We start from the raw sequence: 21,333 nt of genomic DNA, 5'->3' as shown, positions 1-21,333 counted from the left end.
AAATCCTCCACCTTTTGCACTCGAGCTAGGCCGTGGGGGCAGATTATGGACTTTAAATTCTAGAAAAGACACCAGTGAGTTTTGAATTAATCATTTATAAATTTTACTACTCATACAAAATTATTGTCAATATCGTATTTAAAATTATAACTCCACCTTTTATGCCTAAAGTGGTATGCGGGTAAATGAAGAAAAAAGAAACTTTGATCAGCTAAATTTATGTGGCGTGTTGACTTATTAAGTGTCAAAGTAAAAGATCTCTTCGTTATAATGAAGGGATACTATATGGACCTAGGGATTAGAAAAATTGATCCTCATTCATAAGTGGATTAATTAATGCCTAAAGTAGCTTAAAAGCCATGTACTAGTAGTATAATAGTTTATAGCTCTAAATTCTAATCTACTGCGGTTTTATGATTTCAATTAAACTGTTATTTTCAGTTACGAAATATGTAATCATATAACACTTACTCATTTTGACCCATAATTAAAGTTCGTTTCTCAGTCTTTTTCAAACTATAGCTCTATTCACAACATTCCCATTTTCCAGTACAATACAATATTTGAAACAAATGCAGTAAACAACCTAGCTAAATCTTGTCTCTTAGTGCTACACTGTCCTAACAAAAAGGTTGTCGCCAATAACCACAAGCACATGGTCCGTAGATCTAGCATATATAAAGAAAATATGATTCATAGTACTTAGTACGTACTCGACTGTCCGAATATTTCAAATGCAGATAATAGAGGATATGTAAACACTTTCTATCGAGATTTTTTTTATTTTCATAAACCGAAATGAGATATTTAATTGAGGGTAATTTTCTAAAAAAAATCTGTCTCATCATGCTCTTGGTGTTAACCAGCTAAGTTTTCATTTCACAAATTCACACTATTTTAACACGAAACATGATGATCATCTCAACCATGTGATTACCTACCGAAACAAAATATAATTAATATGACCTGTTTGCTTGTGCGTGATATTTTGAAAAAATAAGTTGAAGGCATGCTGCTACATTAAAGATGAATATTTAAACGAAAGAAAAACTTAGTAGGCGTTTGATCATGCAATTTGGAGTTCAAATTACATGTTTTGATCAGAAAGTTCCTATCTTTTTTTACATATTGTGGGATTTTTATGTTTATGAGAAAAAAAAAACTTTTGTGATTAAAATTACTTGTTCAAACAAAATTTCAACTTCAAATCAAGGTGATTTGAAATAATGACCAAACATGCCGCCTGGGGTGATAATAAGTACAAAAGCAAATTATTCAAACTCCTTTTTCTCAAATTTCTCGACGATGGAAAAGTTAAAATTGCAACAAGGGTTAATAAGAAATCAGTAAATTCTACCTAACCTGTATTACTTAATCTTTAGTGTAAGACTGTAAGGTGAATTTAATTTTAAAAACCTACAATTTCCTAATGAGAAAAAAATTAAACTATATGTACTATATTTTTGCTAAAAATTTATTGAAAATTAAGTTTATATATTTCTCCAAAGAAACAAGAAATTAATTTCACCATATCATGTTGTTGACGGCAAATCCATAGGCACTTCGCCCAAAACTTGCCGTCTTCAATTTATTTAATCTTATATCATGTTTATTTTTTAATTATAAATATCACATCATAGTTTAAAATTTTAATTAATCACATCAATATGAATTGTTGTGAGTATCTACATTGAAATGCACAACGTAACATAATCTTTACTTATTATTTTTAACATATAATTTTTTATTTTTTTTCCTATTTTACTTTTAACGTAATATCAATTATTAGAAATATAAATCAATTAATAGAAATATAAATCTATGACTAGTAGAAGTAAAATAAATAAATAATATAACTAAGAAAGATTTCAGAGCTCTCGAAATGATGAAAACAATTTTTCCATTCGGGTAATGCTAAATGGTCAGAAAATTTAGCCTGAATTTGGCCAGAAATTTAAAAAGTCTATAATATCTTTTTTATTTTAAAATAAACTGATGAAAATATATTAAAGTTAAAAGAGTAAAAATGTTCAAAAAAATAAAATAACATACTCCCTCTGTCCCAATTTATGTGACACATTTCGCTTTTCGAGAGTCAAACAATTTAAGTTTGACCGAGAATTTGCTCATGAAATCTTCAAATTTTTTAAAATGACATTTATACATTTGTAAACTACATAAAAAGTACTATAAGTCACAATAATTGATAATTCAAAATATTTAAAAGATATATGAAAAACTTACGGTCAAAAATAGCCTTGTTTGAATCTCAAAATCCAAAATGTGTCACATAAATTGGGACAGAGGAGTATCATTTTATCATTCTGACCTCCGACCAAAAAAGATTTTTCCATTCTAAAACTATGACCGGAAGATATATTTTTTTTGTTGGGTACTACTGGACTAGTAGTTGAATTAAAGCAGGTGTAATTAACGTTAAAGCGAAACTAAACTTAATTAAGAGTAGTTAATTACTACAGGTACAAAATTAAAAACCCCCAGAAACCCATAACAGTTAAACACCCAAACCCCATTGTCACTAAAAAAATTGCAGTTTCCCCAAGTATATCAGCATCTTCTTGGCTTCTTCTCTCTTCTTCCTCAGCTCACTATAAGGGTTCTTCCCCACCACCCCTCAAATCTCTTGGAAGTTACAGATCTATTATTGTATTTAAACCCTACCCAACAACTCATAAATCTTCATATTCTTGATTTTTCATTCACTTCCCAATATGAACCAGAATCGTACTCGTTTAATTTCTTCTAGATCTTTACATATCATTTGCACCTACAATCTCTAGCATTCATAAAAATCTTGTCTTTTTTGTTTTTTTTACTGCAATTAATCTGATTATGCTATATGGGTATGATGAAACGGACAATGCGGCCATTGTTCAGTGTATTATTGTTGATTGCAGTGGCGGCTACACTTGTTTTTCGAATTACCCTTCGTTATAGCTCTATTGAGTTGAAAAATGAATACCCATTTGCTGGGAAGGCTCAAAAACCGGTTCTGAATGAGACACTTTTGAAATATGCGTCTATTGATATTGGGGAACCGCGGTTGAAGAAAGAGGTTGAGGAGTTATTGGAAGGGAATTTCAGAGGACATAACCGTCATAGATCATTTCTGTCTTCTGGGAAGTATCGTATTGATGTAAGTCCGAGGACAGCTAGAGGGGTATCGGTGCAGCTCCGGTCACCGGAGTTTTATCGCCTTTGGCAGAGTTTTAGGAGGAATTTGCAAGAATGGTTCAGAAATAGGAAGCTTCCTAAGGATGTGATGATGGATTTGGTGAGTACTGTTAAGGCTCCTATTGATGGACATAATGGTTTAGTACGATCAGAGAAGAGGTATAAATCATGTGCTGTTGTAGGAAATAGTGGGATTTTGTTGAAGAGTGAGTATGGGGAGTTGATTGATAGTCATGAAGCTGTAATTCGACTGAACAATGCAAGAAATAGGGGGTTTGAACATAGAGTAGGTTCAAAGACTACTCTTTCATTTGTGAATAGTAACATTCTGCATCTTTGTGCAAGGAGGGAAGGTTGTTTTTGCCATCCATATGGAGTGAATGTGGCTTTAGTAATGTATATATGTCAGCCTGTGCATTTCTTGGATTACATGGTGTGTAATTCTTCACACAAAGTGCCATTAATTGTCACTGATCCACGCTTTGACATGTTGTGCGCTAGGATTGTGAAGTATTATTCGTTGAAACGATTTGTGGAGGGAACTGGGAAGCCTTTTCAAGAATGGGCTCCTGCTCATGATGGAGCTAATTTCCATTACTCTTCTGGTTTGCAAGCTGTGATGCTTGCTTTAGGTGTTTGCGAGAAGGTTAGTATTTTTGGATTTGGGAAATCTGCTTCAGCTAAGCATCATTATCATACAAATCAGAGGACTGAGCTGAAGTTACATGACTATGATGCGGAGTATGATTTCTACCGCGATTTGGTGGAGAGACAGCAGGTAATACCATTCATCTCGGAGAAGTTCAAGTTTCCTCCTGTTTCTATATACCAGTGACCTTTCCACTCCTTTAAAGTGAGAGATTGATTGATTATATGTTAAGTACACTCTTTTCTGTTTATCTTGTATCAGTATTCTTCCACGGGTAAGACAAGGAGAAAATGTTGTCAAATTGTAATTGTAGGTTATGCAGGTTGTTTGGGATACAGCTCAATTGTACAATTAAATCACAAGCAATGAATGAAATCTTTGTTGTATTTCTTTGTTATTTAAGTAAATTGTTCAATGAATTGCACCATTTGGTCTTTACTACTACATGATTTTCTTAAAACATATTGACACACAAATAAAAACGTACTTAGCTTCAATATTAAATGCCAAACAATGGCAATGTTGTGTACTCTATGCAACATGTTCTTGGGACACTGTTATGTACAAACTAGACTCAAGTCAAGGTATATGTCTCCTTATTCATGTTGGCTGGAAAAGACTGTAGTATGAAGGTTTATTGCTACCAATTGATTGATAATTTATGTACTCAGCACTAAAATCTATCAGTAGCACGTTTCTTAGATCCATGTGCTGCAAAGATTCCATAGAGACAAGGCAAGATTGAGCAATGATTGATTAAAGCATTCATGGGGACCAACCATTTATTGCTGGATTTTTATTAAGAGGGTAGGTAAAAGTTATATTGCAGAAGTTAGACCAGCTCTAAGATAGTAGAGATCTGTTAAAGAAGTTGGATTCCATGCACCAAAAAGATTTGTGCTGATAAGCTAATAAAATCTACCATTTACTCTTCTCTGTTCAACCATATAATGCTGGATTTTGATACCATATACCTATGTTTGGGTGTGCATTGTTCTCTCGAAGGTTGCCTAATTGTCTCTTCTGTCCCTGTTGTCCTTAAGTTGGCTGTTAACTATGTCTTTTGTACTGAGTAGGTGCTTTACATTTTGATGGGAATTGTCTATATTCTGTTTTGTTTGTTGTATATGGAATGTGGCCACAATAGGATTGCTTTATTAGAATTTCTCTTGTTCTGAAAGTGTCTATAACTGATATCAAATTGGAGTAATCCGAGAAGTGGATGTTTCATTTTGCATTGTTCTCCGTAGTATCAAGTCATTTTCCTGTCATAAACAACTTAGCCTTAAAGAAATGACAAAGAATCTGTTGGGTTGTGTTCTCTGTTCTGCTGTTCTATACTTCTCTGTATAGAGTGTGAGCACCCACACAAAAAAAAAAAGGGGCAAAGAAAGAGAAAAATCACAAGAGCATATGCTCTCCCACGGGCTTCTTCGAGTGTTGAGACAAAGCATGAAAGGGTTTTACTTCTGTATCTCTGTTTTAGCATCTAGTCTCTCTTTCTATTTTATTTACTTCTCGAGCAAACAGGTTGTGTCATCCATGAAAAAAACTTTGATACAGATGCCCTATTCACATTCCTACAAATTTGACTCTACTATTTTGGAAGAGCATATTTGAAGGAAAGAAACACCCCACTACATAACACTAAATACTTGCAATTGTTTGTTCAGTTTTACACAAGAACTTTAACAGATATACATCAGCCTCATTTAAGTATGATACCAAAAACAAACATATAGCATCCTTTAACCAAACAAAGCTACTATAATCCCTTTAGAACCCTAATAAGAGACGGCCGAATATATATGTAAACACTATTCTGGTTTTGAATTCAGTTTTGTCCTGAATGCTCCGGCTCAACTGTATCGTATTCTAAGTCCTGTTCCTCAAACTTCACTTCCACCAAGAACCTTATGCTCACCTATAGAAAACAGAATATGGAAAAGGTTAATGGACCAATTTAAAATCTTTAAAACCATAAGACAGTTTTGTCTTTAACATTGTTAAAAGATCTTTTTGGATCATGAACTGCATATTTGTCATATTCAAGTGGATTATCTTTGTATACGGCCGAAATCAGCCAACTATGTAGACAAAATTCCCCAAATCGATGAGTTTGTTTAATCCTTCATAGAACCTTTGCTCCCTTTGTCTTCTCTTCGGAGTATTTGGTGTTATCTATCCAACATTAGGTACCAATAAGGTATTTCTTGTGGAACCTTTGCTCAAAGTTGTGATAACTCCTTGATTTCTTCTCCAATTGAAGCAATAGTGAAAACAAAGAAACCTTTCTGGCCTATCTAAAATTGTGAGACCTTATCTAGCAGCTTCCGTTAGACCATCTAAAAAGATTACAAATCTTTCAAACTGAATGCATAAACATTATTGTATACTAAGAAACATAACAATGCTCTGTACTACTGTTAGACTTCTTTCATCCTCATGCAGGTCACAGGCACGCAAGTGTATCAGATGGAGCTTACATAGATCTCATGCACAAGGAAAGAAGCTAAATGTAGCAGCTGAAGTATATGTGTAAAATCATTTGGTTGAAGTTAGTTAGGACTAAGGACTTGTGCCAGATCAGATTAGTTAGTGTAAGTTTGTATAGATGAGTTGAGTGCTTGCAACTATGTTAGTTAGCAGCAATTTTGCCTTTGTATATACATAATGATTGTTGTGCACAAGATATTAAGAGAATGAAGAAAACAATCACTCATTTCTCTTTCAATCCCATGATATTACTCTCTCTTTCTATTTACTGTTCATCACAGTTTTTGTGACAATTTTATGCGGTATCAGACCCTATGGAGTCAGTGCATCCTAGTATAATTGGGATTCATATGTACTGGTCGTCTTCTTGTTCTCTGTCAATTTTTGCTTGCGAATCAATTGTTCTGAGTTTGAATGATTGAATTTGAGTTCTCTAAGTTTAGACTGATCAGATTCATTATTGTATCACATACAACTCATTTCTGTATAATAAAAAATGAGGCATCTCTTTAGCTTCATTATCATCTTTCGATTGCTGTTTGAGATAGAATCTGAGCTTTTCTTCTGATAATCTGAAAATTGTATCGATTTAGTGTTTCATGGAAGTGGTGGAAAATGTTGATTTATCTGCTAAGAACAGAGGATAAGGGTGGGGAACTAAGAAGAATGATTCATTTGGATCAATAAGCTTTTTCAGCCCAAAAATCCATCAATATCTACTTTATTTGTATATTTAGGTATCGTTTTATTTATATTTATGGAATAATATGATCCTCTATAGCCTTAGGCTCATATATATTAGCTATGCTCAATGCTAGAATTTTGTTGGATTAGATCTCTTGGACCTAACGAAAAGGGCTCTAAGCTCACGAAAGCAAGTGTGAAAGAAGCTAAGTATGAAGCTACCGCTTCACTAATCGTCTAAAATACAACTATCACAACTTCCTTTGATTCAAAAGAAAGGCTTTGCTTGCATGAGAAGTCAAGCATGAAGGTACCGCTTTCCCGACTGACTAAAATACATCACTCACAACCTTCTGTAATTTGATTCAAAAGAAAGGTTTGCTTGCATGAGAAGTGAAGCATGAAGGTACCGCTTCTCTGACAGACTAAAATACAACAATCAAAATCCTACTTTGATTCAAAAGAAAAGCGAACAGTTTGGCCACAAGCAAATGATTTGTTCCTATCAGCAATTGAATTTGAGAGGGACTTGTATAAAAGAAAGACACACTTAACATTCTAGTACTTGAACTTCGTATAAAGAAACGTAGGGTGCTGCGTCCTAGTCTCCTAGACTCACAAGTAGAGTAATCTACTTGACTTAATAACCAAAAAAAATTCCCATAAAGCTTCCAAATTTTAGCTAAGTAGTATAACATTGAGTAATTTTAAAAGAAAAGAAAAAAAACTAAAGGGGCAAATTTGGACCTTTTCATAAAGTATTTTTACACATAAAATATCCATTGTGACACGTTTTAGATTGGATTCAGAACTCTCCAATTCACGTTGGACCTCCCATAGGATCAAAAGATCAAACACAAGACTACTTGATGATAAGGAAGTTTTTTTTTTTTTTTTTTTCTGATTAAATCCGGATCATTTTACAATGGAAAAACTCATGTTCATTATTTGGTGGTGGCGCTTCCAATAGAATTCTATCCTCAAACCCGAGACCTCCGATTAATGGTGAAACATTCTCACCACTGCGCACCACAATCAATGAGGAAGTTATCAATGGTTGAAAGTAAAACGAATGATAATTTTAAAACATTTCGAATAGTAAAAAGGTAATTTTCCAATATATTAATTTGTTAAGCAGGTCATTTTTTTTAAAGTTTTTTAAAGCGGAACTAAAAGTTCAAGATAATCCATCACCGTAATCTGGCACACAATTTTCTCGAAGAAAAGTATTGTCAAACGACTCCATCATATGTTTTAAGGAAATGTCACATATAATTCTAGTACCAAGTATACAAAAACCCAATATTATTAATTACTAATATACAGTACAATAAGCTCGAGCCAAGAAATTAATTAAACTAGAGAAATGGGAACCTGGTTCTTTTATATTTCTTCCGACAAAACATAGTGGAGAACCCCTTCTTCTTGACCAATATTTTCAAATTTAGAGAAAAAGAGAACCAAAAATAAATTTAAAAACTTTAATATTTAGCAATTTTGTTTTGTTTCATTTGATCTAGTCAAATCCACCCCATGAGAAATTAACATTTTCCGGTCTTCCCATTCCAATTGAACATATTATTACTTTGATAATTTGGACATGGTATATATAAATATCTCTCAAATTTACGGTTTGTTTTTCCTAATCGATATACATAAACTATACATTAGACAATCAAGTGAAATTAAATCCAATCTGATTTACGGACAACATCGTTATGATAAAGTTCCTAATATCTGATCATACTCACTAGTTATATACATATTATACATATATATTATCTATATACGCCAACTATTTAATTTTTAAAATCCATTGGAGTTGATATGGAGAATGAAAGTCTTGTATGCAAAGACTGTATCATCAACAATTCAGTCGTTAGTTTCTTTTGGGGTAATCATGTTATTGCATAAAGTTGTGGTCCAGCAACTCTAATGATATGATTCAACCCTTAACATAGGGTAAAAATTACACAAAAAAAGAGAGGATATATTTCTTTAGTTGAGACCTCTAAATTGGACTAGGAAAATATATAATCTGTTCAACTTCCCCAACTAAGGTGTGAAAATTCTGAAAAAGATAAAAAGTAAGTACACACTAGCTAGTGGCTGATATATATACAGGTTGGGACTTAATTGGTAGTATCCCAAACTCTATTATGCAGACAAAAAGTTCTGACTTTCACTTTACCTAAGATACTACTCTTTCCCACTTGACAATTTCGTTGATACCACTAGATTATAAGCTTTGATTCGCCTAAGTCATTTTATGTTCATAAATCATCAAATAAATTTATGAAGATTAAAAACGAAAATGTAGTAGTGGTGATAGTGATGATTAGGATATGGAGTTATACATTCGTTTTTATCCTTGGCTCTACTAGTGTAAATCTAGATAATTATTTTTTTGAAGACCTAATTCATTAAATAAAAGTAAAATAAATAACATTATTTATTGAATAAAAGTGGACTCTTTCGAGCACTTTATACTTTTAGACGAGAAAAATCTGTGACACAATTAAACTCAACTCATTACACTATGAAACATTACAAGTTAGCAATGAAGCTGATAAATTTTCTCCAATAAACTTATTAGCTAAGTAGCACAGCCAAGGAGAAAATTCACCTGCTTCATGTACTTTAATGTTTTATAAGGTCATCACCCTTATTGTTACAAAATACACAAAATTAGTAAAAAAAAAAAAGTAATATATAAAACCATATATATCTAAGTAATACTACTTATTCATGATCACCACCATGCTAATGCTCCTCAACAAACCCCTCCCTTCCTGAGGTTTTTTTGTTGCTGAGCAATTGCCAGGGCTGCACCATCCATCAAACACACACACACACAAAAAAAAAAGAGAAAAAAAAAAAAAAGTAACATAACTCTTCAATGTAAACAATTTTTACACAATCAGGTCATTTTAACCTGTCGTAGCAGGTAACATATCTTATTTTAGATTTGAATGACCGGATGGTGTGAAAAGTATTTATACTGATGAGGATGTATAAAACTCAAACGCAGTAAACATATCCAACTTATGTTAACTCCAAGAGTAGTCAAGAATTTCATTTGAATTAGCAAGGGAGAAATTCTTAATTACTCTTGAAGAATAATTTTAATAAATTCCTCAATTAACTTCATCATCATCATCATCACTAGATCCACCAGTACTACTATTAATGCAATACTTATCTTGAAATCCATCAAGTGAAGGGTGAGGAGAATGGCCTTTACCAAATGACCTAATATGATCTTTAAGTGACCTCTTGTGCTTAAAATCAGAACCACAAATGCAATACCATAATTTCCCACAATTCTTCTCATGTGTCCTCCAATCTCCTTTAACTGCAAATGTCTTGCCACATTTCCTACAACTAAATGATTTTGTACCATGTTTCCTCTTGTAGTGAGTTTGAAGGGTCCTAAAATCTTTTAATGGTTTTGCCCTTGGATGGTTGATGTTGTTCTTGCACTCTTGAGCACAACAATAGCATGGTAGCCTTAGCATTGCTGCTGGTTGTGTTCCTCTAAGTGATTCTGGTCCTTTTCTATATTCAGAACCATGCCCCCACATGTGCATCTGCAAAATATCGACTATCAGATCACTTAAAAGATAATTCATAAATAATCGTTCATGAGTAATAAATAACATAGAAAATTAAACAAGTTGTACATATAAGTTGAGCTCATGTTAGAAGAGTAAAACTCATTCTAGCTAATTATTGCGCTTAGTTATCAATTTCATTTTTATATTAAACTTCTATGAACTCAACACGGAAAATAAATTTATCAAATCATCTAAAAGATAATTATATAGATAACTGTTCATAATAAATTAAATGGAAAACTAAGTAACTTGCTATAATGGAATAAAAGCTATAGACATTGATAGACATCATCAACGTATATAAGTTAAATTGTCTCCTTTTCACTTTATAACTTGCTATAATGGAATAAAAGCTATACACGTTGTATAAAAAAGTTCGCTAACGTAACATTGTATATATTTTATTACAAATTAAACTCATTAACTAAAACGAGTTATGAGTTCAGAAGTGCTTTGTAATTACTAAAGATTTGCAACGACGATGAGTATTTTTAAGAATCCACAAGAACACACACACACACACAAAAAAAAAAAAGGCAAGATAAACAGAGATAAATAAAAGGAGAAAGAGATGGGGAAACAGATCCATTTTCATTGATTTTGTGAGATTATGGAAATTAAATCAAATCCATAATATTACGTATAGAAAGAAAACTAAAAATAAAAAAGAGTTATGTAGATAGATAAAATTTGCTTCATTACTTTTCTGCTTTTGAACTTGGAAAAGTGCTACTGTGATAGCTTGATTTTTATTATTATTTGCATTTAAGGTAACATTTAATTGTTTATGGAAACCCCAGCAATCAAATAAGAGCAATCTTAATGGTTTTTGCTTTATTAAAAGAGTAATGATAAAATGCTTCACCTTCAAAAGCTTAGCTATCCAATTCGACACTATTTAACAAATGATAAAACGAGGGGCACTAAGAAATAAGAATGATCATATTTTTGACTAATAGGAGGTGCATGTGCTTGTCTAATACTTATGTTACAAAATTTTGAGTATGATTAATGAGCTGAAATTTCTCAGATCGATAATAATATATCTAATATAATTGATTTGATCGAATGATAGGATGTGTGTATATCTTATCCTTGCCTAATTATGAAAAACACGCTAATTAAAAATATTGGAAATACACTGATGATAAAACTCGACACATGAAGTGAAGATTGAAGAATTAATCTGATCGCTTAGATCAAGCATATACTACAATGCAAAAAATAAAAGGAATGATTTATAAACCTTCTCATGTATGATCATAAGTTTCATTGTTTTTTTGTTAACATAAAGGTGTTCCTGATCCATTAAGTTAATAGTATAAAGAAGATTTAATGTGAATTCAGAATTTAGAGCTAATAAGTTCAAACGAAGACTAATGTTATATTATATATATATATATAATTCCAGTCGAAAACAAAGAGTTGAGTTGAACTAACAGAATCCACCGATCGATATATCCTAAATTCGCCAAGATGAGAAGAGAAATAAAAAAAATTGAGAAGCATGATGAAAAATCCATGACTAACCTGCATGTTGTTGTACCTATTAAAGGTCTTGTTGCATATATTACAAGCAAATTGCATTGGACCAACAAGAATTTGAGCTGGAGTTGGGATCCAAAACCTACTCTCACTGTTGAAATTGCAACCCTTATTAATAATAGTACTATTTTTCTCCTTATTTTCTTCTTCCTTCTTGTAGCTGCTAAAAGGCTTTGTTTCATCAACATCAGGAAGCCCTATATGCAAAGACACTCTAACTTTCTCCATATTTTCTTCCTTCATCACTTGATAATCTTCCTCCTTCTTCTCCGTTTTCGGATCGGTTAATTTGCTTAGAAGAGGCAAACATTGAATTTCTTGTGGATTGTATAGGTGAGGAAGTTTCAAGAAAGTAGTCATGGGATTTGATTGAATGATGGTGGATGAAGATGAAGAAGAAGGAGAAGAATTATTAGATGATGGTTTTAACCATTCAATGAAATTTGGAGTTTGATCAAAGCAAACATCCATATTGTCTTGATGAACATGAAAGTTAATATTTCTTATTCCCATCTTGAGAGAGAAAGAGAGAATTAATATAAAGTCTCTCTTGATCAATTTGAGAGTTCCTCTCTTTGATGGTTAATTATAGTGGTTTTTTTATTTGGACTTTTATGTGGGAAAAGCTCCACTTAAGGTTGATTTATGAAAAGTGGTTTGGTTTGTCTTTTAAGAACTTTTTTTGTTTTGTTTTCCTCTCTTTTCTTCATTCATGAGGTTTTGGTCTCACATAGAAACGGTTGAAATGGGATGAGGAGATGTTGGTTAGTGGTGGGGTTAGATAATGACATACAAATATATATGTGGCTCCCTATTAAAGGAGAATCCTATAATACTTACTACGATTTAGCTTTTATTTATATTGTAAATATTTTTTACATTAGTATATATAATTACACATATAGTTAGTAAACCATCAGATTATTGTTAGCTGTTATGACAGGTAACATTTTAAGGAGATTTTTCTGTAGTGTATATATAATATATATATCCTTAATTAGGGCAATATTCTTTAATAGTAATATCAAACATTCTTTGTATTATTGGACTATTTATATAACTTAAATTCATTTTAACCTGTCATGTTTGATACATTTATCTTATATTCTTAACGTTACTAATCTTGATATCGTGAATGTAATTACATGTAGCTATCTTTTACTGTAAAAGAGTGAAAATTATTCAAACTCTGATAGTGGTATTGTGTAGGATTGATTATCAAGAGTGAAGGGTCAAATTATAATTAAAATATACTTTTTTTTTAATTTCATATCAAAATTATTAGGTGTGCGAGTTTCTACTTGGTGATAGTTTAGGTAGAAAACTTACAAACCCGATAGTTTAGGTATATATAAAATTCAAAAATTCGGGATTTAAGTTTTGCCATAGTGAAATTATTTATCCATGTGGAGTGCCAATATATTTTATTTTTAAAATAGAGAGTATTTCGTGCACCATATGTTTCGATAAACATTTAGTGATAGTTCAAGAAGAAAAGTCGTAAACCTAATAATTCAGGTATAAAACTTAAAAAATTGAGATACTTTAGATGTGTCTTTGATCTGTTATGTCAAAACTAGTTTTTTTTTTTTTTCTAGTCAAGTTTCCTTTTTATTGGTGTACTTGTGTATTTTGGGGGTAGTTATCGGAAGACTTTACTCATATGTAGTAAGTAATTGATCGTGTACACCTTAATGCAACAATTAGAAGGTAGCTTAATTAGTCAATACCTAAAAGGGAAAACTAATTCATAAATTAGATATGTATTAGTGTCATATGCAGATTGCAAGGACTGCTAACAAATATCAAAATATATTCAAAAGAAGCTGCTGAGTGCTGAGTATTAATACCAAAGTCCAATTATTTCAATACTAAAACCCAGAAGAAATAAAAAAACACATGGATGGTAAATTTCTGTGATAAATATTATAGTTATACCTTCCTATAATATATAACCATCATCTATACCAACATTTCATGACTATAACAGTCTAGTTTATTTTGGAATCAAAGTTTTTATTTAATGTTATTTTTATATATTTTCTATAACATCTCACTAAATCAATTAAAAAATTATCTAACAAATAAATAATTTCGTTATACGGAAGTTTGACTGTAATTCATAATCCTGAAATGGTGCTTAATATATATACTATTATAGCTACTACGTTTATGTACGTATTATTGTATATAATTTTTTAATTTTATCTAACCATGATTTATAAGGTGTCTCTCCCTTTCAATTTGAAATGAAAAGAGAACGCGACGAAAGTTGCTTTGTCAAAATCATAATGAAGTTTTTTTAGAGTCACTTTGTGCCTTATTACTTTCATATGACGTCATAACCATGGTTGTCCCCTTTTTCAAAAAAGATGACCATATATATTTTTTTCATCTAGTATCCGATATTCATTGATATCCACTCTTCAGAAGAAGCTTTAATTTTGTGTAACTAGTAAATGTTGTTGTTATGTGACTAATAGGTCACAAACTCAAATGGATGGCTCCAAACAAGATTTTTATAATTGAAGCTTTGAAGTAGTCCATAGTCTCCGGGGTGGCTCAGTTGGTTTGCAGTATGGATGGCCCGAAATCAATTCTCTTCAGTGCCTTTTGAGTCTAGCACTATCGCATAGGACTTGTCTAGTGCAGTTTATATTCTCAAGTGGTTTGTATGTTATTACACAGTGAAGATTTATCTAGTGCTCACCCAAAAAATAGAGGTGATAGCAGCTACGGATTATCCCGGATTCGAAAAAAATAGTCCAAGGAACAGTACAGGTCTGGTCTAATAAAATTAATCGACAAGATATCATGAAACCGGATTTTCAGGAGATCAAAAAGAATTGTCACCTTTTCTCTTTTTCTTTCTTAGTTTCTCATTATTCTCTTAACCTTTTCCTTTTGTAGTATTATTAACACTCTCTGATTCTCTTTTTTATTTCTTTGTTTTTTTCCCCTCAATCTAACCTTGAAATAAAAGCAGTGTGAAAGATTACTTTTAATTGTATTGGCTATTAGTTTAATATCTTTTGTAATTAATATACAGTGCTGTCACGACCATGAAAAGCAATTACTTGGACCTACATAAACTATATCTCTAATATATATATATGTGCTACACATAATTTAACTTGAGAGCTCAATCCAGAAAGAGAAAAGTTGTAGTATTAATTATTAATTACAAAGGAACCTTTATAATTAAAGTACTCTTTTTTTAGGTCATGATGAGTAATTTTGTCTCCTACACGTAATAAATTAATTAAAAAGAGAGATAAAGGACTTTGTGATTCTGATTTTGAATGTAATTTGTCTTAAAAATCAATCTAGTTTCAGTTCGTTAATTGTAATAAAATCTAATAGAACAATATCAAATACCATAGGTTTATATTGGCTTTTGTTTTTGTTACTTTTGTTTGTTTCTTTCAGTTAATCGGGCATTTTTGTTTTTTGCCTACTTTATTCAACTTTGATGAAAAATTTAGGGGTGACAAAATTAATTCAGACACATATTAGATTCGGATATAATTACATGTTTGCACTTAAAAGAGGTTCACCTTTATCAATCGAAAGTTTTTACTTAGAAACTAAAGTCATTTTAGGACATTATAACTAGTGAGATATTATAACACGAAAATATAAATTTATGTTCCATGAAAAAAAATATTTATCATGAGGGGCAAAAATGTAAATGATCCCCTGATTCATCCGAGATTGAATGGGTTGATCTTGGTTATGCCCAAGTTGACCCAACACAAATCAGCAGCCCAGATAAACCATGAATTAGCTTAATCATGAATTCATGATACATGAAAATGTTTAAATCTTAGTCATAGTATTTCACTTTCGATTAAATTTTTTGCCTAAAACTAATTGTTTTTTTTTCATTATAATCAATTGTTATTATAATTGATGTTTTCCCATCAATTCGTTCAATTTTTTGTTTATAAAAACCATGCAACTATAGTGATAAAAACTTTCTTTACACATTTTTTTTATTCACTAAATTCATAATTTGTTGAGTTTAATAACTTGTAAAAATGATATGATGGAATGTATTAGATGAAATAGTTTTTTTTTGTAGCTCGTGACATCAAGTCATCTTGTACTAATTCGATGCTGGAGTTTACCTTTTCTTCTTCTTCTCTCCTTTTTTTATTTTTTTTATTTTTTTTTATTTCCTCTAGAAAAGTTAGAGTATCTCTTTTTAAATATTATGTTATTTAAGCGTCTCTAAACAACACCGTAATTCAGTAATTTTTGCTCAAATAACGTATTTATATTAAGACATTTATCAAAAATATGTACAAATATTAAGTTGAGAATCCTGTTATCAACACTTGAAATCTTCGTTATAAAATTAGAATTTATTTAATTAAAATTCCACTTCGCCTCTGATTACGTTATTTATAAACATGTCTCAAAATAATGCTTGTTGTTCGATGGAAAAGGAGCAGTTTCTTTCACATTTATCACGTTTAAGACCCACACGTAAGAGTGTATGACGAACTAATTAAATTAATTTAATGACAGATTATTAGTGCATTTCCACTAGAGTTTTTTTCTTTATTTTTTGTTAACATTTCCACTAGAGGATTAAAATTACACATATGTATGTTGAGGTTAGGTCTTTTTATCTTTTCTATATGGATGATAAATAAAATACACACTTTGAATCAGTCCATTTTTATATTTGGCTCATACATTAAGTCTTATTTGGAGATTAGTGAGGGACTTTGAGAGAAAGGAGATTTTTAATTCCTGCTGAAAATTATCTTGAGAAGCTAACTTCTTTTGGCGATTTCCATTTTGTTTCTTATCGCAATAAATTCGAACCAAGTGTTCTCACATTTTTGGTTCAAATAAATTTGAAAAATTTAAATTTGAGTATTCTTCTGTTGCTATCTTGTCGTGCACTTTAATAGCTTTGTATTTTTCCAGAAAAATAGTAACGGAGATATAATCAGTGAGATGAGTATGAAGATGGCGAAATGATGATCTAATTGGTCCTAGCTTATAAGTGCATTTGTCCATATACTTGCCGATTTGCTACATTTATCCATAGCTTTAAAGACGCACAAAAAAAAAAAAAAAAACTAGTGGGCTTAGCCGCTTAGGTGGGCTGTAAATATTTGGTTGATGTGGTGGCACACAATTAATTTCCAAATTAATCCATGAATAATGATGAGTCATATAAAACTTAGTTTATTGAAAAGATTGTTGGACGTGTGTAAACAAAGTTCGGAATAATAACTAAAATGAAAATATACAAGAACTATTTTCCGTGTGAGTGCAGATTTTGCATGTCCTGACTCTGTGCAGAGAATGATATATTTCATATTTGCTTCTCTAATTTGTTTTACTTATTGTGTTTCTACATTTAGGAAGTAGTACTATGTTATTTTATCAATGATATAAAATATCTTCAAGTATGCAAAAATGTTTTGCCTTTTACTTATAAGTTAAATCTAAAAATGATTCCGTATGTATTTAAATTTCATTTCAACACTTTGACTATATATTATGAGAGTTTAAATTTCTTCAGGACACACAATGAATTTTGTGAACTCAAAATAAAAATTTGTTAAAATGCCACCAAAATATAATAATTCTAACTCCTATTTAAAAATACGCGGCAAAAAGATGTTCTTGTTTCTCTCTTTTCACATGCAACATAGTTGTTGTTCCTTTAACTTGTTCTTAAGCTTTTAGTACAAATTAATGCCTTTTCTCCATAATCAACTTGAGACCAAAGTTCACTTCCCGTGATGCAATTATTTTTTCTTAGACTTTTACAACATGAATAACACTAATTAAAAGTTTGGTAATATTTCACATACACACTTCATTCTTTCTTACTTTATATATTGACTTGTTCAAATTCCTATTTATTTATTTTTGGTTGCTATTAATAATAGGAACAACTTCAATTGATGTTTGATGAAATGCATTACAAGAGGTTTTATAATATATGGTTTAATTTGCTAATGGCCAATTAAATATGATTTGCAAATTCTAATATTTCGGCACCATCATTTTTTTTTTCTTTTTGTGATTGTTAATTGCAATTCCAAAAATATTTACCCAAGACTTTTACGGTTTTACCTTACACGTTAAAGGTGATGCAATGATTTGATCATTTAGGAGTTAGGAGCACTATATATTATGCTAACAAATTAAATCAAGAATATAACACGGTCTTGGGGCAGACTAGTCAAACTATGGAATAATATTTAATTCAGTCAAGTCAACAAAAAATACACCCTACTGAAATTTTCATTATGAAGTGACCCCCACCTTTTTATTTTTTCTTCCACTCTATTTTATTTATTAACAAATAGATTTAAGTTTTTATATACTCCTTTTATTTTAATAAAGAATTTACAGCGGTATAATTTAACTTGTAATTACAGGTCAGTTACCAATTAAGCGAAAATTACTTATAATTATTATGAGTGATCAGATTTTGTAAATACTTACAAACCATCAATACATAATTAAATCTTGTGAGAAAATGACAAATGCTCCCTTATGTTTGGGATAGATTTAAAATAGCCCCTAAAGTATACTCCTAAGCAATTTTGCTCCTTTAAGTTTGTCAATAGAAATTAAACAAACTTTGTCTATTAGATTTAGTGAAATCTATTTCAATTTAGATTTAAAATACATTTGCAGTTTCGGCTCTTTTTGATCTATTTCTAGAGTGTGGTACATCTATCTTATGTGCAATTTTTGCTATGTCTACTCTATATTTTTAGTATCTAGTTTATTATTTTATGTTGCAATTTCTAGGATTTGACAAGACTTTAACTAAATATTTAACAGAGAAAAATATAGATTATCTTAAATAAATTTAAAAGATCTAAACACCTATTCCGAAAATAAGGAACCAATTTGGCATTTTATCTAAAATGTTGACAAAATTAGTGAAAGAATACCAAATAGGTGGACTCATGACTAAATGAGTCTACTACTATTGGAATGTTAGTCCAATTTTTCATCATTACACTTTTAGGCTCTTTCTAAAAGATTTTAACTACCAAGTTGAAAATAGCAACTTAATTAATTAACCACCATTTACATTTATTTAGGCCTCCTAATACTTGACTTAACTCTATTACATTCCCCGTGGAATGCGCGTACCTAGTGACGTTTTGATTTCAAAACAATTTCATTTTTTTTGTTTCTTTTTCATTTGTTTTTTCCTTTATGGTTTTTATTTATTTATTGACATGTACAATATGTTTGAAAAAAATATTCTGTTCAACGAAAAGGTATTATTCTAATAGTTGAAGACTTGAAGTCTTTCGTCGAAAAAAAGAAAAGAAGTATAGTTCAATTCTTTGATGTTTTGTGAGTAGAAGATCTTTTCTAAAGGAAGTTACATATTTAACCGCTTACAAAAATAAATATATATATATATATATATAATACGCATATTGTATGTATATATTCATTAATATACAAAATATATACATTTCCCAAAATTAATCTTGAAAAATCTTTTGGAACTTTTTTTTTATTTCTGGGTAAAATTCTCTATCAGTTTCAAAAGTTTTATTTCTAAGTGCCTCTTTAACATTCTCAAAGGGAAGGGAGGTTTTGTTATTACGAATATTATTTTATTTATATAGCCTTTTCAGAGGAATAAATCAATAACTTTAGTAGGATCAAAATTGGGCTATTTGTATAGCGGTCTCTTATGAGATGTGCATCAACCCAGAAGATTCACATTGAAACCTGCAGTTGTATGGCCAATTAGCCCATGGGCCTGTATAAATCATGGGCCAACCTCTTGGATGGGTTGAAATAAGAAGAGAACAACTTTTACGTATATCAAACATAAAAATCATATTTGTATGTTATAACTATAGTTTGCATAATTGCGCTCCATAACAAATTTTATGTTTGCTATGGAGCTTTTGATTTGTATAATTCACTACAAACATTCAATTTTATACAAATTGTTTAGTTTTGTATAAATTCATTTATACATTGTAATTTGTATAATTATAAGTGTATAGGACGAAAATATATGTATTTGTATATACACTTTTCTCTCGTTTTATACAAACACAAACGCATTTTATACATTTTATACCGAAATGTATAAAATGGCTAATTGTATACCGAAAATGGCTAATTGTATATCGAATCAGATGGCAAAAAAAGGGGATGTTTGCTGCGAATTACAATTAAAATAAACTATGGCTATAGCATTTAATTTGAATTAATAATTTGCTATTTCATACAATTTTCCCAAAACCCAAACGAATTTGTATGAGTCCGGAGCCTAAAGGGCAAAAAAAATTGTCAAAAATTCCAAAAGGGCACATCACTTTTTATTCTAGCCAAAAGGGCAAAATCGCTGCGTCAGCAGCGATTTTCCTCTGACAAAATGACGAAATAGCAGCGATTTCGTCTAAAAATTTTATTTTTTTTAATTAAAAATCGCTGCCACAGCAGCGATTCTGTAAAAAATATATATATATATTTTTAATTAAAAATCGCTGCCACAGCAGCGATTTTGTTAAATTTTGTTTTTATTATTATTATTAAAAATCGTTGTCATTGTAAAAAAAATTATTATTTTTTGTTGTGGCAGCGATTTTAAGTCAGAATTTTTTTTTTCCTTACACATCGCTGCAGGGGCAGCGTTTTTCATGCCGAGTGCTATTATTACTTATTAATAATATAAAAATGATAAATAAGACGACAGTATACTCAATAAAATTATTGAATTATATATCATAAATAATAATAAAAGAAGTTTTTTTTTTTTGAGAAAATATGCAGCGATTTTTATTTTTGTTTTGTCAGATGCCCTTTTGGTTAATTTTTTTTTTTGATGTGCCGTTTTAGTTTTTTTAAAGAAAAAGCAGCGATCTTTAATTAATTTTTTTTTTTTTTTTACAAAATCGCTGCTGTGGCAGCGATTTTAATTAACAAAAAAAAAAAAAAATTTAGACGAAATTGCTGCTATTTCGTCAATTTGTCAGAGGAAAATTGCTGCTGACGCAGCGATTTTGCCCTTTTGGAATTTTTGACAATTTTTTTTGCCTTTTAGGCTCCGGACTCGAATTTGTATGCTTAGGGAGAGAGACAAGCCATAGAGTTAGCATATCTATATATATATATATATATATA

General features: G+C 30.7%; 2 protein-coding genes across 2 annotated transcripts; one reads left to right on the top strand and one right to left on the bottom strand.

Annotated features, from left to right (window-relative positions):
- Window positions 1-2,637: 2,637 nt before the first annotated feature.
- On the top strand, window positions 2,638-4,230 carry LOC125807444 (beta-1,6-galactosyltransferase GALT29A). The gene has a single exon (XM_049487160.1). The coding sequence runs from the start codon at window positions 2,861-2,863 to the stop codon at window positions 4,028-4,030; it is 1,170 nt and encodes a 389-aa protein (XP_049343117.1). The 5' UTR covers window positions 2,638-2,860; the 3' UTR covers window positions 4,031-4,230.
- Window positions 4,231-9,537: 5,307 nt separating this feature from the next.
- LOC125807454 (zinc finger protein WIP3-like) lies at window positions 9,538-12,702 on the bottom strand. The gene is made up of 2 exons (XM_049487174.1): window positions 12,172-12,702; window positions 9,538-10,614 (listed from the first exon to the last, which is right to left on the bottom strand). The coding sequence occupies exons 1-2, from the start codon at window positions 12,697-12,699 to the stop codon at window positions 10,162-10,164; spliced, it is 981 nt and encodes a 326-aa protein (XP_049343131.1). The 5' UTR covers window positions 12,700-12,702; the 3' UTR covers window positions 9,538-10,161.
- Window positions 12,703-21,333: the final 8,631 nt, after the last annotated feature.

This window comes from Solanum verrucosum, unplaced genomic scaffold, assembly GCF_900185275.1.
Source record: "Solanum verrucosum unplaced genomic scaffold, falcon-dt-bn FXZP01000183.1, whole genome shotgun sequence".
In the NCBI taxonomy this organism is placed as follows: Eukaryota; Viridiplantae; Streptophyta; class Magnoliopsida; order Solanales; family Solanaceae; genus Solanum; species Solanum verrucosum.
This window is presented reverse-complemented; position numbering and strand designations above follow the sequence as displayed.